This window comes from Pelodiscus sinensis, chromosome 5 (assembly GCF_049634645.1).
Source record: "Pelodiscus sinensis isolate JC-2024 chromosome 5, ASM4963464v1, whole genome shotgun sequence".
Lineage (NCBI taxonomy): Eukaryota > Metazoa > Chordata > Testudines > Trionychidae > Pelodiscus > Pelodiscus sinensis.
The window spans coordinates 77,462,650-77,480,565 of record NC_134715.1 but is presented as its reverse complement, the minus strand read 5'-3'; the positions used below and the strand labels follow the sequence as shown (position 1 = coordinate 77,480,565).

At 42.5% G+C, this 17,916-nt stretch overlaps 1 protein-coding gene across 2 annotated transcripts in view; it reads right to left on the bottom strand.

The window, feature by feature from the left end:
* FAM149A (family with sequence similarity 149 member A) overlaps positions 1-17,916 on the bottom strand; it is a 74,927-nt gene that overhangs the window by 14,770 nt on the left and 42,241 nt on the right. For both annotated transcript variants that reach the window (XM_006128458.4, XM_006128457.4), the window contains exons 3-10: positions 16,523-16,655; positions 15,557-15,699; positions 8,479-8,604; positions 7,880-8,056; positions 6,157-6,347; positions 3,312-3,466; positions 1,234-1,337; positions 715-939 (exon numbers count right to left, since the gene is read on the bottom strand). In XM_006128458.4, coding sequence (XP_006128520.2) covers positions 715-939; positions 1,234-1,337; positions 3,312-3,466; positions 6,157-6,347; positions 7,880-8,056; positions 8,479-8,604; positions 15,557-15,699; positions 16,523-16,655 — 1,254 coding nt within the window. The remainder of the gene's footprint in view (positions 1-714; positions 940-1,233; positions 1,338-3,311; positions 3,467-6,156; positions 6,348-7,879; positions 8,057-8,478; positions 8,605-15,556; positions 15,700-16,522; positions 16,656-17,916) is intronic.

Genomic DNA, 17,916 nt, shown 5'->3' with positions numbered 1-17,916 from the left:
GAAATGAAGGATCAACTTTTTGAGCTTTCTTCGGATAGTGTACTAAAGATGCAAGGCATGGGACTTGGTGACCTTGCCGTGCTCTGGCAGAAAATGAAAGGTGAATATAAACAACCGTGTAACATGGCTCTCACAGAACTCCTCCCATTCGCATCAACCTATTTATGTGAGGCAAGTTTTTTGGCTATGACTGAATTAAAAACTAAATTAAGAAATCATGTGTCTCCAGAAAATGATATAATTGTGGCCCTCAGCAGTTTGAAACCTAATTTTGAAAATTTAATTTCATTCAAACAAGTTCAAGTTTCACATTAAATTCATTATAATGTTTCTTGTAATGTTATTGATCACTGTTCATTGATGTTTGTATAAAAATATACACATGTGTGTATGTATATGTATTAATAAAAAAATTGAACTTTTTTTATGTTCATCTAATTTTTTTTATTTATCCTTTTTTCACAATCATAAGTACGATGGCAAGTTTATTGCCTATAAGAAATTTCTTCTAACTAACCAGTTACGATTAAGTTGTTTAAACAAATGTGTTGCAATGGTAGAAAAAATTTTGTGTGTCGGAAAATTGTAGGTACTGGGAGTACTTATAATTTTTTTAACGGAGTACTTTATAAAAAAGGTTGCAAAACATTGCTCTAGTTCAAGTTCAGCAAGGTCTTGATTTCAAGGAAAAAGAAAGAGGAACTAAAAACTCACAGTTTAGTTCCCCTCAGGACTTCATCACTGTACACATTAAGAGTCTTTGTGCATAGTGGTTCTGAAGTGAGAGATGGTAGTCTACGATGGGTTGGCATTTTCCTAGATGTCTGCTGTACCCGAGATGACGAGAGAATATTGTTATCGGTAATTCGCCCCCGCCGGTTCCGCACTGAATTGAGTACACTGGAGCCTATGCTATGTTGTTTGTCATCTTCTTCATTCCTAGAGAGAAAATTAAAACAAACACTGCTTTGAAGAATGTAATTGTTACATATACCAATTAAAACTAAGACATATCTATTATTGGCAGAAAGAAGTCAGCATATTCAATTAGATCTTTGAAAAGCATATTTAGATAGACATCTGTCAGGGATGGTGTAGATGGAGCTTGATCCTGCCTTGAGGGCGGGGGGCTGGACTCGATGACCTCTCGAGGTCCCTTCCAGTCCTATTATTCTATGATTCTATAAGGCCAAAATAATAAGGTACAGCATAAAAAAGTATACTAATACTTACTGTATCTTGTCTGCCAAGCTTGTATGCCTCTGTTGGAGTGGTTTAGCTTGAATTGTCATCACGCCATTTAAATCACTATAGAAATTGCTAGAGAAACGGTGAACCTAAAGACAGAGAAACAAAGCATTTAACTTTTCATTCTCATTACCTTTTCTGGACGGCGGCTCCAAAAAACTGAACCCCTAAATAGTTAGGTCAAAAGATGCTTAAAAAACAGTATGCAAAGAGAAATGCCACTTCAGATCATAATGAAACATTTCTCCCATATACAAGATAAAATGCAAACAAATAATAGTTAATGACTCTATAAAACAAAGCTTGAGAACTAAGACTAACAATACATATTACAAGAAACAATTATTTAATATGATCACTGCAAAGATAAGTAACATGTACCTCCATTATATATATTATAGGCAGATTTGGCAGCAATTACTATAATTAAAGTTGTTTTTCCATTCTATTGTAAATAACTGAAAACAGGGCCCTACCACTTTGTCTGAAGTTTTTTTTCTCAGCTTAGTTTTTATGAGGTGTCTACTTTATATGTTTACTTCATAGTTTTTATGAGGTGTATACCATGTATATAAATGGTTCAGCCGTTTCTGAGAATGAGGTTAGGGAAAATATGTTTTGTTAATGTTAAAAATTCTTACAACCACTTTACAGAGAAACTCTACCACCATCATTCTTTGGGTAGTGACTCAAGTATTTAGCAGAGGAGTTGCTGAGAGGGTCTGGAATGCTCCTATGAAAATCCATCCAAATTCGGGCACATTATAAACAACTGATTATTCTATTTGCAATTGCACAGAAAAGGTTTGGTAAAAAATGGCAGCTAAATTCTCAAAATATTCCATTTTCACAGGGCATACTCCTACTTAAGATTGCAAGGGCTGAAAAGGATTTTTTTTCTGGTGGATGGGGTTGGTTTTATTTTGTTTTGCAGTTACTCTTCCTGGCTGCTGGGCCACTAAAGGAACAAGCACCACAACTTAGACAGACTGTCTTTTCTGTGTTCTCAAAGCTACCTCTGCAGATGCCTCGGAATCAGGAAGGAAAAGAAGAAAGCTGACAAAATGCAGGGGCAGGAACATGCTGGATGGCAATAGGGATAAGCTAGGAGAAACAGAAGCATAGGAGACAGAGTCAGAAAGGTACAGACTACAGCAGTGTCTCTCAAAGTGGTCCACAAAACCACTTTGAGAAATCTTTTAACTGGCCGCACCAGTGTATTTATTTAACAGTGCTGCAGCCACGGAGCCTCAGAGCTTCTATTGGCTCGTTTCACCATTTGCAGTCAAGGGAAACCGTGGGAACAGCAGGCTGGCCTATGCCACTTCCCGCGGCTTCCTTTGCTGCAAATGGCGAAACAGAGCCATAGGAGCCATGAGGCTCCCTGGCAGAGGCGCCAGTAAATAAACAAACCAGCATGGCCAGTTTACAGGTTTTTCAAAGTGGTTTCGCACACCACTTTCAGAAACACTGGACTAGAGGAAAGAAGAAGAAGCATATGTACTTGCAAGAGCATGTTCATCTCCAGAAACTCAAAAAGAACCCAGGATTCCCAAGGTCCAACATTCAGGCAGAAATACTGAACAAGTCTCCTTTGTCCACCAATCCATAATGCCCTGGGGAATGGAGGGGAGGGAAGGGCAGAGAAAGGAGAGGCACAACTAAGACAATCTGACGTTACAGGTTTTTGAACAAGTGACGTTACACTAGAACATCACACGCAGCTTGCAGGGAAGTTCTTTTGTAGTTCTACTGAAATGAAAGAGTTGCCCCTCAATATAAAAGGTATGATTTCTATGAAAGAATAGAGAGTACTGCTATCTGGTTTTATAGCATCTACCACAATGAGGCTAACTGGGGTCTTCAGGCACTAACGAGTCCAAATAAAAAAATTATAACAATGATGTGGGGGAGGGGAGCGTTAAAATATACTCAAAAGGTGACAAGTCAAACTAAATACCTTAGACACATATAATCAATAAAATGGAAACTTTTCTGATCTAAGCTAGAATAGGCCTAGGCCAAGTGAAAACAAAATTCTGTTTTGTGGAACAATATTTTACCTGAGCTGGAACAAAATGTGAACCAAAAGATGTGCTTCGTGACTCAGAGCCTCTTGAGGGGGGGACACTTGCTGTATCTGCTGTAATACGGGAGATCAGTAGATGTGGCAATTTACTTGTAATAGCTTTCAATTTCTCCACCTGCTTATCATTCTCTGCACCAGTGTAGAATATTCAAGTAAATAAGAAACAAAATTTTATGCTGTTATACAAATTGATAATGGTAGGTAAATCTCAGTGACTCAGATTTGACATTATCTGCTAGATAAACAGTGTTCAACATTTATAATAATATTATGACATTCTGCCTTAGATTAGTTTTAATTTAAGTCTTCATGATGTTTAAACATAATCTAGATGTCAGATTAAAAGCATTTATTTCTAAAAAAAATATTTTCAAAATGACTATACTTTTTCTGACAATGTTAAATCAGTTAGGCCATGTATGTGGAAGAGAGGCAATTTGCCTTTTTTTGGAAAACACTGGTAAAACAGCTGGATTGTTATTGAAATATGCCCATGTAAGGTGTGTTAGAAACAGAAAAATGTATGAACAGAAGCAACCAAATGTCCTCTTAGCCCATTCCATCCTAGCAAAATCTATATTGCTACTTTTCCAGATGGTATAATCCATTATGTTATTTCTATCATACCATTAAATTTCTTAACAGTTCTAGCCCACATATTTAGCTTAGTAGCCTATTTTCTTACAGGAAAAGGTAGCAAACTTGGTAGCAAACATAAACCTCCTTCTTTAGCTTATGAAGGAAACCCCATGTACACACTAGAGGACAAAATTTCACCACAAATTAGTTCTTTGCCTTCTGCTTCTCTATGCATAGACGGTTAAAACACTAGGAAGAGTTAAATGTAATCATAGTGAACTATGCTCTTTCATCCTGTGCTAATCTGAACATACCAAACAGCATGGCTCTCTCTCCCTCTAGTGGCTGAACTATACAGAATTTGAGCAATACAGTGGTTTGCTAACAGACTTGGGTCTTTTAATTTAAATATTAGAGGCTAATGCTTTTAGATACTCAAATTAAATCCCTACTGCTGAAGGCTTTCCAAAGGGCATCATGTTACATATTGAACCAGTGATCTATTTCTGCCACTTGCACTGAGGGCACTTCTTGTGAGTGCGCTCCTCTCTTAGTAGTAGAAATGTAGCTGTGTTAGTCTGGTGCAGCTGAAACAAAAACCAGGACTGTGTAGCACTTTAAAGACTAACAAGTTGGACCCAACCAAGTGAGTTATAAGATCAAGAACACGTATTCCTGCACATCCAGAAATATAATTTATGCAATCATGTGCCGAAAGTGTCCGTCCGCTATGTACATTGGACAAACGTCTCAGACACTTCGCCAAAGGATCAATGCCCACAAAACAGATATCAGACAGGATCACAAAGAAAAAACACTTTCTTGCCATTTCAACCAGAAAGGACATTGTCTCAACGACTTGATTACCTGCATCCTGCTTCAAAGACCTTTTAAGACTTCACTTGAAAGAGAATCCTCTGAATTGTCATTCATGCTTAAATTCGACACTTTACACTCAAATTTGAATAAAGACGCTAATTATCTTACCCATTACAAAGATAGCTTCCCCAATTATCACCTCTAATATCATTAGCTCACAGACATTTACCTGCCCCCCTTCCCCCCTCCATCCCCCTTCTGTTCTGAAATTTGATTTGTCTTTTTCATATGTGTTCATTTTTTTTAATTGTATCCTTTGGTATATATGGTTGTGACAATTTTCTTCCACTATTTGATCTGAGGAAGTGGGTCTGGCCCATGAAAGCTATTAAACCATCTTGTTAGTCTTTAAAGTGCTACACAGTCCTGTTTTTTGTTTCAGCTCCTCTCTTAAGGTATGTCTAGACTACATGGCTCTGGCGACAAAGCCATGTAGATTAGTTTATGAGAAATACCCAAATGAAGCAGCGATTTAAAGAATCACTGCTTCATTTAAATTAAAATGGCTTCCACACTGTGCTGATCAGCTGTTTGGCGACACAACGCTGTACTCTGGATGCTCCGTGGTCGACATCAAAGGCATTTGTCGACTTCCCCAGTATGCCTTGTGGGATGAGGTTTACCAGAGAGGTCAACAAATGCCTCTGATGTCGACCACGGAGCGTCCAGATTACAGCGCTGTGCTGCCAAACAGCTGATCGGCACAGCACAGCAGCCATTTTCATTTAAATGAAGCAGTGATTCTTTAAATCGCAGCTTCATTTGGGTATGTCTAATAAACTAATCTACATGGCTCTGGCGACAGAGCCATGTAGTCTAGACATACCCTTAGTGGATCTGATTCAAAGCCAACTTAATTCAATATGAATCTTTCCATTTGCATTTTATAAAGTTCCACGCAAAACACACGGGCTGTGTCTACATTGGCACCCTTTTCCGGAAAAGGGATGCTAATGAGACCAGTCGGAATTGCAAATGCCCCAGGGATTTAAATTTTTCCCGCGGCATTTGCATGAAGATCCCTTATTCCTGATTTTAAGTAGGAATAAGGAATCTTGCGGAAAAGGGTTTATTTTCCGCAAGATCCCTGTCTAGACTGGCGCTTTTTTCCGGCAAAGCCCCGAGCCGGAAAAAAGCGGCAGCTATGTTCATGCAAATGCCGCGGGGAAAATTTAAATCCCCGGGGCATTTGCAATTCCGACTGGTCTCATTAGCATCCCTTTTCCGGAAAAGTGTGCCAATGAAGACACAGCCACGGATATTTACTGATAATAATAAGTTTCTTAAGCCATATTTAATTAATACAAAATTACTGTTTCAAGTACAATTCTATAAGTGCCATCTATAAAAACTCCAAGTACCTGTGATAGCAGTTTCCCAATTTTTTCTAATCAGCTCCTCCAATATTTCAACTATATTCCTCCAGACACAATCAAATATTTCAGCAGCCACTGTGTCTTTGATACAGGCATTGGGAGAAACAGGAGGAATGCCACCTTTATTCCTCCTTCGAGCAAGCTGGCCTTTCTTTTGTTCCAAACTCTCATCATCACTAATGATTGAAGCAAACTGAGTTTTATTATCAAGTTCTACCTGTTTTTGTTAACACAAACACTGAATCTAACATATTTCCTTATGGATATAGAAAAGCATGAAATAAATTTATAATTAAAACTGCAAAATTTCTTTTTATTCATGACCCAAGTCCTGTGGGAAGAAAACAACCACTTGAAATTGAAATTATGAATTGGTTTACTTTGTTTTGTTGCCTCTTGCTGGTTAAATGGCACTTCTATTATCGTGGTAGCAGCATGAAAAAGCATACTGGGGCTTATTGGTTTATCTTGTCAACTACACACATTTCCCTCCCCTTTGCTGCCTCTGTATCAGAGACAGTGGGTGGTGGGAGAACTGGAGCTTGTGCCCATGAGGAATTAGCTTAAAAGATGGCTCCCCATGATGCCTGCCCCCAATCTCTAATAGAGAGGGAGCAGCGCACAAGGTGAAGGGGGTAGGCTGGAAACAATACACGCAGGGAGTCGGCTTTCAAGCCATCTCCGCAGACCTTCCTATCCCTGCCTTGGTGCCTCCTATAAGAGACAGCAGTGCTGGGGATGGGGGAATGGGAGACTGATACACAGGAAGCAGTGTGGCGTGGCAGCAGCCCCTGTCCGCAGTGACCCTGGGCTCCCCATGGACAGGGGCTGCTGCCATCCCACACTGCTGTCTCTGTATCAAAGGCAGCAGCGCAGGGTGGCAGGCAGCTGGTCTAAGAGGGGAGCTGCTGGTTTTTAAATTGGCTCCCCTTGCAGATTGGCTCCACCTGCCACCCCATAGTGACACAGAGGCAACAGCATGGGATAGCAGGGGGCTCTCTGGGAGTGCCCCCACAGACTATCAAATAATGATATAACCAACAATATTTTGTGTGGTTACACAACTATTCAATTACCTGATATCTAACATCCCTAATTTTCACCCCACTTTATTTCCCTCTTTTCCTGTCTGGACTGGGGAACAGGTGCAATATAGAACTTTAACTCACTGCCTCATGATACATGTAGCACGAAAAGAGCTTTCCGGAACCAAATTTTATTCTATGCTTGTTCTTACATTAACGGTGTCATATTACAATTTAAAAATGGGGAAAAAATTATACTAAAAACAATCTCGATAATCTTGATTCAGAAAGGCCCCATCCTGGGCTGCATTCTACATGGAATGTTGGAAAGTTACTTCTAAGATGGTGTAGCTAGCCGCAGAAGGATCAGTCATTCAGTAATAGGAGATCCTCTCTTGTGGAGTGAGCTTAATGATTTCTATACCATCACTTCCCCATCCTGTAGTCAGTAGCAGGAATGTGGTTCCCCTGTACTCTCATGATCCTATTCAGGCTGCCTTAACGTATGCCGGGGAACACATAAAATAGCATGGGAGGGCAGAAAGGGAGCTTAAAATCTCTTTTGCATCCCCCTTTTGGAGCTACATTGTGTATTCCTGAACCACAGCTGAGAGTGAGGACTAAGCAATTTTTTAAATCAATTGGAAGAACGTTTAGAGAGAAGCAATATATAATTTATTTACAGTTCCTTGTTGTCAAAAGCAAAATATTCTTCAATTTTTCCATCCACCTCAAAGATTTCCTCTTCCAGGAATGAATACTCAGATGAGTCAGAAACAGAAATCCTTGGGGAACTATAGTCTAATGATCTGTGTACTGGTGATACGATTGGAACCAGTTTAGATCCCGAAATGCACAGCCTGAAACAAAAGAATTACAATTAAATATACATGAAAAAAGTGTAAATAGGCAGCTGCTGAATTGTTTTAAGGCTGTTAAAATAATAGATCTATAAAATTATGAAAAGATATGACAGATCAAAGAGAAGTGCTTTTGAATAAGTACAATTTATTTCCACTACAAAAAGACAGCATGTGAAATGATATCCTGGTAAGGTCTTAAAAGCCTAGTACACAATTGCTGCACAATCAAGAGAATTGTTTGATACACAAACTTTCACTTATTTGCTCATCTATAAGCAGTAATATTTGTTTATTTGTAATTAAAGATTTATTATATTAATGTTGTTACATTTTAGTTGCTGTAAATATTAAGAATATACATAAATGTAATGTCACTGTAAATGCTTAAAACAAAGCACATACAAAACTGTTGAACATACTCTTTCGTGTTACTAGTGCTTTCACAGAGGCCTGGTAAAGATCTGGTATACACAGAGCTAGTAATTCTGCTCCGAAAATGCTGAAAGCTTTCATCATTAGGAAAAAGGAGCTGTTTTCCTAAAATCCTGCAAAATACAAAATGCAAATTGTTACATAGAATCAAATCTGGTTAACTGGAAATGCAGCAAAGTGAAAAAATACAGATATCTGTAACACCACCAACTAGGTAGAAATAATTTGATAATAGCTCCTATGCGTTTATTCTGAGCAATTAATGGAAACAACAGGCCCAATCTTCGGATAACACGAAGTGAAGTAGCTGCACTGAAGTCAGTAGAGCTATGCTGATTTAAATTAGTTGAGGATCTAGCTTTAAAAATAAGCAGACATTTACTGAAAGGACAATAGAACACATTCACATCTATCAACAGTCCATCAGACAACTTATGAAGATACATTTTTAAAATAGATAGAAAACACTATTCCTACAGAGTAACTTTAACATCACACTGCACAATTCTGGTAAAACAAAGTGACATCCCTGAGGACAAAGATTCTGATCCAAAATGTTTATTAGGGAGGCTGCTAATGTACAGGTTCCTGAAATTTGGACCAGATAAGGATTCGGTGTGTGAGTTGCAATTGAGAAACAAGTTATTTTACTTTTAATGTAAACATAGCCACTTTGTGAAACAGACAATTTTGTGTCATTATTTACCTGATTAATGCTCATTAATTATTATATTGTTTTCCAGTGAACATTTGCAAGGGTTCTTGGGGGAGTTTACAGGTAACAGCAGGAATTTGTATAATTGAATCTGAGATTATCAGGTTCTTTCAATACTAGGAAACTTTTCCTTGAGAATCTCCTATTTTTTCACTGAACGGCACTGTAAATAAGGAAGTTCTACGTAATGTTCATAGCTCATTAATAATTAAATATTCCCCACCTTATAAACAGACTCAGTAGCAAAAAGGCCTTTTCTTTTAATAGGTTTGATCTTGTGCCTATTGCCGTCAATGGCAATTTTCAAACCCTATATAAGCAACTACATATGCTACCTGTTCAAATGGAAACCAGTATAATTTACATAATTTACAGAAAATGGAAGGACCGATTGTGAACCTCTTATACTGGCAAACATTTACTCACAGCAGCAATCCCACTTGAGTGAATGGGGCAATTCCTTTAACTGCTCGAAAATGTGAGTAAAGGTATTCACAATGTAACCCTGACTGAGAACTAAAGGTATTGTTTTTTGTTTTAAATCTCAGAGTTAACTATTTTTGTACACGGTACGCCATGCATTTTTCAAGACCAGTTAGTACAAAGTTCCCTAAAATACACCCTCTTGGCACCTGCACTTAAGCGCTGGAATGTTTGCAGAACTTTCTGTACTTGTAAATATTTCTTCTAGAGCTGACAGGGGTTTTTCTAAATCACAACAATTTTTTCCATTCCTTGCCAGAAATTCAAATTCCAAGGGCAGAAGAGACCACTGTGATCATCTAGTCTGACCTCCTATATAACATAGGCCACAGAACTACCACAAAATAATTCCAAGAGCAGATCTTTTAGAAAAAAAACCTTCCAAACTTAATTTATTTTTTAAAAATCTATGTCTATGTACAGGGGTGGGAGGAAATAGTTCTGAGAAATCTTCAAGAGAGGGTCTGCAAGAATGTTACACTCAAGGGACAGGGAATGGGTCTGAACTACGAAGCCCAAAGATTCACAGAATATCCAAAGAGAAGGGCCAATGCAATGGATTCTCAAGACTACATAATGATAACTTTGTGTGGCTCCCTCACTAATGCCTCCTCCGCTAGTAGGATGGATCCTTCAGAAATCATGTTGCTATAGTGCTACAGCTGTGCACTATTCCCCATTTGACAGGGTAGAAGGTTGCTGAGGCAAAGTTAATGTTGGTTCACTCATTAACTTGTACAAATTTCCAAGCAGAAATCTACCAAGTTCTCATGGGAGCCAGTCACTCGGAACAACTGCTTCCAATCTCCATCCCCAGTCCTGACAGGCACCTGCAATCCTTAACAATTAGGTGTTTGCACGAGAGGCTTCAGCAGAGTCCTGGGGAAGAAAGGGAGCATACAGAAACAACCCAGACTTGAGAAGAACATAAGGACCACCATATCAAGCTTTCTTATCTACTGATACTTCTTTTTTCCACAACTTAACAAACTAGTTAATGACAAGCTCCAAATCAGGTCTATCCAGGGTGGTAACTGTCAGACCCGGGATATTAGAGAAAAAAAGTGAATGAGGTAATATCTTTTATTGGACCAACTTATCCCTCTCACCAATAGAAGTTGGTCCAATAAGAGATGTAAACTTCACACATCTTGTCTCTCTACTATCTGATCTATAATCTTTAAATTGTCTGAAGTTAAGTTAATATATTTCTCTCTTGAATCATGTATAGGTAGATTTGAATCAGCCTACTTATTTCCTGGAGCTCAGTAATAACTTCCATTTGTTTTTTACACTATTATCAAAACTAATCATAAGTACCCAACATTCATATGAAATCTGTGAAAAAACTTTGAAAATATTATCAGCAGAAAATGAATATACTGAATTAGCTACACTTCTTCACAACAGCAGATTTCCAAATTGCTTGTGAATTTTTATAGAATTTTTAAAAAGGAAAGATTTTCTACAGCAATATGGAAATAGTGCTTCAAGTTTAAGTATGTCTCCTAATTTGCATGAAGAGTTATAGGTTTTATTGGCTATTAAAGGGAACACTGTCACCCTCAGCACCACATTCTAAATTTTTTTTCAATGACATTTGGTAAAAACACATGTGGTCCTGTAACACTATTAGTTTTGAATAAAAACTTTGAAATAATAACCCTGAAACAACTATTTCAAAACAGTGTGTTCACACTACAGGGAAACTTCAAAATTAATCCGCAGCAGGCTCCCTTAATGTGGACATGCTACTTTGACTTAGAGTCCCAAGAAGCACTGGGGAATGATTACTGTGACTGACTCTGGGGAGTAGTTATTTTGAAATACAGGCAGGGTTACGTGGATTCGACTTACATCGGATCCCTACATACGAACGGGGCTTTTCTCGCCGTGGAGGACGCAGGCAGCGGGACCGCCCAGACGCGCCGCGGTCCCTCCGCTCGCGTTCTCCGCGGCAAGAAAAGCCGCTCTGCGTCTCCCTAGTCTGCTAGGGGGGGCCCCCAGCAGACCAGGGAGACACTGAGCAAAGCCGCGGAGGACGCGGGCATCAGGACTGCGGCACATCTCGGCGGTCCTGCCACCCGCGTCTCCCTGGTCTGCTGGGGGGGGGGGGCGCAGATAGTGCACCTTCCCCTCCTCCCCCCCCCCCCCCAGCAGACCAGGCTTTTCTCGCCGACGCCTGGGGTAGAGTAGCTGGGGCGCTGCCGGGTTGGTCCCACAGCACCGAGGTGCAGCGCTACTGGACCAACCCAGCAGCACCCCAGCTGCTCTGCCCCAGGTGTCCCCAAGTCATCCGCTGCTGAAACTGACCAGCGGCTGACTACAGGAAGCCCGAGGCAGAGTTGCTCTGCCCCGGGCTTCCTGGAATCAGCCGCTGATCAGTTTCAGCAGCAGCTGACTTGGGGACGCCTGGGGTAGAGCAGCTGGGGTGCTGCTGGGTTGGTCCTTGCAGCGCCGAGGTGAGGCGCTGCGGGGACCTACCCGGCAGCGCCCCAGCTGCTCTGTCCCAGGCCTCCAGATTCAGCCGCTGTTGAAACTGATCAGCGGCTGATTCTAGGAAGCCTGGGGCAGAGCAACTCTGCCTCGGGCTTCCTGTAGTCAGCCGCTGGTCAGTTTCAGCAGCGGCTGAATCTGGACGCCAGTTCCGACTTACATACAAATTCAACTTAAGAACAAACCTACAGTCCCTATCTTGTACGTAACCCGGGGACTGCCTGTAGCAGCAGTGGAGCATCCACACTACCACTATTTCAAAGTAAGCATTATTCCTCATGGAAAGCAGGCTTGGTAGTGTGGACACTCCGCTTGTTATTTCAAAATAAAGGGAGTTATTTTGAAATAACTCCCTCCTGTAGACCATGGCTTACAGCAGTGGTCTCCAACCTTTTTAAATGTCAGGGCAAGCCAAGATGTACCCCATCCCTTCCACAAGACCCTTCCTTGAGGCCCTGCGCTCTCCACTGCCCTCCTCTCCATCATTTTCTGTCCCCAGCCCTTACTCACTCTCACTGGGTTAAGACAGGAGGTGTGGGCTCTGAGTTGGGAATGAGGAATTTGGGTGCAGGAAGGGGTGAGAGGTGCAAGTTCTGGGAGGGGATTTGGATGCAGGAGGAGGTGGAGAAGGAAATGCTTGCTCAGGGAGGGGGCTCCAAGCTGGAGAGTGTTGGGATCAGGTGGAGGTTTGGGGTGCTGGAGCAAGCTGCAGGCTTGTGGATGTGGAGGTGCAGGAATTTGGGTTGGGGTATCTGAGAGGCTCAATGCAGGGGGGGCTGGATGTATGATGGGCTCAGGGCACAGGTTTGCAGTGTGTGGATGGTGTAGGAGTATTGTGGAACAAGACTGGGGATATGGGAGGTGCAGGAGTTTGGGGACGTGAGGGGCTCAGGACAGGGGGTTCAGGTGTATGATGGGCTCAGGGTTGGGATCAGTGGGGGGGAGTGCAGGAATGTTATGATGCTGCAGCCAGATGAGGGCATGGCCCCAACTGGGGGCTTGTTGGCCAGGCTTCATTTTTAAATAAAATATTATGTCCAACACAACATGTTTCAGCATTGTCTTTATTTATGAGAATGGCGGGAAACCTGTTTTGGGTCAGGGACCACTAACCCACAGTAAAATCAGACGGGGACCACGCAAGTGAGATGCAAAAACACAACCCCTCCAAATCCCCCTAAGCCTCACTGATGTGGCCCCAACTGAGACACCGCTCTCCCTTGGCACTCCAGACCCATGTGGTAGGGGACGGTAGGTAGGACTGAAGTTCAAGGCTGCAGGCCAGATTAACTCTTCTGGGGTTCCAGGGTTAGTGGATTTTTGGCCCCTCTATGCTCTTAGGTGGGGCCAAAAATGAGGGATCCAGTATGCAGGAGAGAGCTGCCAGTGAGTGGGATAGGGATGGGGGTGGAATCTGGGGGGAAGCAGGGTACAGGAGCAAGCTGGAGGTAGGTGTCTGGTCAGGAGGGAGGTGGGCAGGAGCAGGGTGCTGGTAGGTGTCTAATCAGGGAGCAGCAGCAGGGTCCTGGTGAGTGTCGACCCTGGGAAGGGTGCTAGTGGAGTGTCTGGGCAGGGGAGAAGAGCAGGAGCAGCTCGGCTGGTACCTAGGGGTCTCCCAGGACAAGGATCTTGGAGCAGGATCTGCAGGAAGTGCTGGAAGAAGCGCACGTGCACTCCTTTAACATATCCAGCCACTCTGGTTCCTGCACCGCCATCTTTACCGGAGCACAGGGAAGGAAGGGAAGACAAGAAAGTACTTGTGCTGTTGTGGGCAGAGGAGGAGCATTTTTTGTCTTCCCTTCCTTTTCTATGCTGCCTTCTTTCCTGCAGCATGGGCAGGGGGGAGTCCGTGCCAGATCCGGCTCTGTGCCAGATCCCACAGGAAGCCTGAGCTAGCTGAATTTTTGTGGGAGACTGTAGCGACAGCACAGGTTCCTCACTGAGAGTGGGGAGGAACAAAGAGGAGCTGGGAACACCTTGCAATCAACTGGCCGTGCCCTTTGTGGTAACTTAAAACTAAAATTCTTTTAAAGATTAAGGGCTAGACTGTACAGCTATGCACACACACTCCTGTTAGAATGCTGTGGCTCTACCATATAACAGTAAGAGTGTGCACATGTGCTCCCACAAAGCAGCACATTATAATGGTGTTATGTGACAGTCCCCCTCCCTACTCCAGGCCATGTTTCCTCCTTGACCTCACTAAGTAGATTTCTATGCTCTGTGTGAATGGAAAGAGCAGTCCCTGTGTTTCCCAGGCACCTAGCACTATCATGAAAGCAGCAAGGACAATTTCTAAGTACATCTCTCTCCATTTATATAATTACTTGTTGCTTTACTAACATTTTACTTCAGTTCATATTGGTTTATATAACCCAGGAGAGTGTCTTTATCATGGCCCTGCAGGGGATACATACTCTTTTCTCTCTTCTCCTAAAAAGGACAGCATTCAATGGGACAAAATAGTCTTTGTACAGATTTCAGGGCAGACTGGTTTTTGCTATGTCTTTCCAGTAAGGTTAGTTTTCATAAATATAGTTTTCAGTGTTCTATTAGGTGTGTTCTATACATATTAAAAGTTAGTACTCAGACAAGTATGTTTCTTTACCATATTAATTTGCACACATTCTTATGATATTGCACTAAAATAAAATCTTTTGTGATGATTACATTACTTAGGATGAATACAGGGCCGGACGGAGGCATGCGCAAGCCGGGCAGCTGCCCAGAGCGCCAACTAATGGGGGGCGCCTGATGGCAGCTGTAAGGGGCACGCAGCATCCCTTACAGCTGCCATCAAGCTCCACGCGCCCGGCTCCCGCAGCGCCGGCCTGCCTGCATCCCCGTGATGACAGCCAGCAACACCTTTCCCCCCACAGCCATGGGGCCCTATGCGGCCCGGCGCGTGAGCCAGCAGCAACAGCCAGGCCGGACTGGGCCACGTTTGCACCGTGCACCGCAGGGGTGGGCCCAGGGCTGCGCGTCAGTGGCCGTAGCTGGGCCGCGCATGCGCTGTGCGCCCCGGGGGTGGGCCTGCGCACCCTAGGGGGGCAAGCCCGCTTCCCACGCGCGGGCCCGTGCATGCGCCGTGTACCCGGGGGTGGCGCCACGCACCCGTGCCCGGGACGCCAGAATACCTCAGGCCCGCCCTGAATGAATATCATGAGCCGGTAGAGCATTGAGAGTCCATGCATGACGAAGAATTAACACACAGTTTTACCACTGAGCTACAGTTGAATTTGAACACAATTCTGAAATAGTACTATAAATATAATCCAATAAGAACAGCTCAAACTGGCATACCTAAAACATAAATTAATCAAACAGAATTCTGATAGGTTAGAATTAATTCTAGCAAGAAATTCCCTTACCTCAGATGGAGAGATCGTTTGGTCCACTCTTTACATTCTACCTGCAGACTCTGGATTTGAGAACTAACTTTTCCTTCAAACAACATTTCATCCACATCCCAAAATAACCGATGCACTCTTTGCGTATTAGCTTTATCAAATTCCTACAAATTATAAGACTGTTTTTAGTGAATATATCTAAAACCTTATTAAAATTAAAAGTATATCTAATGTACAACATTTTACATTTTTTAAATATTGTCAGTCACTCTAAATATAATTGAGTTAAACAATGACCTAATTACTAATTTGGTTTTCTTTATTGCTATAGCTGCTGTCCTGCACTAGAAAAAGTAACTTTTCAATTGTGTCATGTGCTGTCATCTATTCAAATACTTAGTATTCTGTAAAATAGTTTAATCTTTCTTCAATAAACTGGCCAATTTGCCCATCATAAGACGGGATTTTCAGGTCTCTTCTCCACGTCGGTCTTCTCTCCTGAGCCTCCGGTCTCTCGCTCCGTCTCTCTCTCTCTCTCTCCTCCTCCTCCTGCCTCACCCTCTCTCTCTCTCAGCTCTCCTCCGCCTCCTGTCCCTCTCTCAGTCTCTCTCTTTCTCTTCTCCTCCCCCTCCTGCCTCTCACTCGGGGAACCGCGAAGCCCAAACAGCCATTTGGGCTCCGCGCTCCCCGTGCTGCATGGGGAGCATGAAGCCCAAACGGTTGCTTGCACCACTTGCTCCTCTGCAGCGACCAACTGAGCCGCGCAGAAGTCAGCCGAGCTCCACGGCGGGAGGACGTGACTCGGGCAACAGCACCGCCCAGAGGGAACAGCCAGGGAGACAACAGCACCGCCCAGAGGGAACAGCCAGGGAGACAACAGCGCTGCCCAGAGGGAACAGCCAGCATTTCAGTGTTACAGAGTCACAGACATTGGGCTATTCTTCAATAAATTAGATAAAATATTATTAGTAAAAATGTCTGCTATACCTCATCCCTCCAAGAGTAAATTGAGCTTCTTTCCGTAGAAAAGCCAGTAGTATAGCTTTGTATTCCAGACCAAGAATTATTCAAGTCTGTTGTTGTTATAGGACTGCTAGAAGACCGTGACGAAACAGTTTCACTGTAAAAACAAACAAAAGAAGAAAAAAATGCAATTCACACAAACCTACTAAAAATAACATTACACGTATTCATAGCATGTCTATGCTAATGATCAGGGTTCGACAAATAATGCAATTTACTCGCCTGTGACAAGTAGATTGCAACCCGGAAGAGCTGGGTTCTGGTGATTTGCACATGTGCAGAACAATCTGCGCATGTGCAGATCGCCAAACAGCGCGGCTGGTGAGCAGGGCTTTCCATGGTTCAGCAAGCCCTGCTAATGATATATGCCTTTGTATGATATGTGACTTTCCGAATATGCTATGAAATCCATCTGTTACATAAGAGTAATAATATGGATGTGGGCTCCTAGGCAGAGTAGGATGGGAATATTCTCTATTGCATTACACTGCTGAGTTATTATCATTTTAATTATTACCAGGACACCCAGAACATGGGTATAGTCATTTACTTTATACGTGCGTCCATACACATGCTTACATACTCACTATGTGGAACTTAGTGAAAGAATCATAGAATCATAGAATAATAGGACTGGAAGGGACCTCAAGAGGTCATCGAGTCCAGCCCCCCGCCCTCAAGGCAGGACCAAGCTCTGTTTACACCATCCCTGACAGATGTCTATCTAACCTGATCTTAAATATCTCCAGAGAGGGAGATTCCACCACCTCCCTTGGCAATTTATTCCAATATTTGACCCCCCTGACAATTAGGAATTTTTTCCTAATGTCCAATCTAAATCTCCCCTGCTGCACTTTAAGCCCATTACTCCTTGTCCTGTCGTCAGAAACCAAGAGGAACAAATTTTCTCCCTTCCTCCTTGTGACACCCTTTTAGATATTTGAAAACCGCTATCATGTCCCCCCTTAATCTTCTTTTTTCCAAACTAAACAAGCCCAGTTCATAAAGCCTGGCTTCATAGGTCATGTTCTCTAAACCTTTAATCATTCTTGTCGCTCTTCTCTGTACCCTTTCCAGTTTCTCCACATCTTTCTTGAAATGTGGCGCCCAGAACTGGACACAGTACTCCAGCTGAGGCCTAACTAGTGCAGAGTAGAGCGGCAGAATGACTTCACAAGTTTTGCTTACAACACACCTGTTGATACAACCTAGAATCATATTTGCTTTTTTTGCAACAGCATCACACTGTTGACTCATAATTTGTCTTCCTGCATATTTAAAGTCAGTGAAGACAAAACTGTACAAGTCATAAAGAAGCAAACCCTTTGAAAGCTATTAGAAACTGATGGGCTCAATTT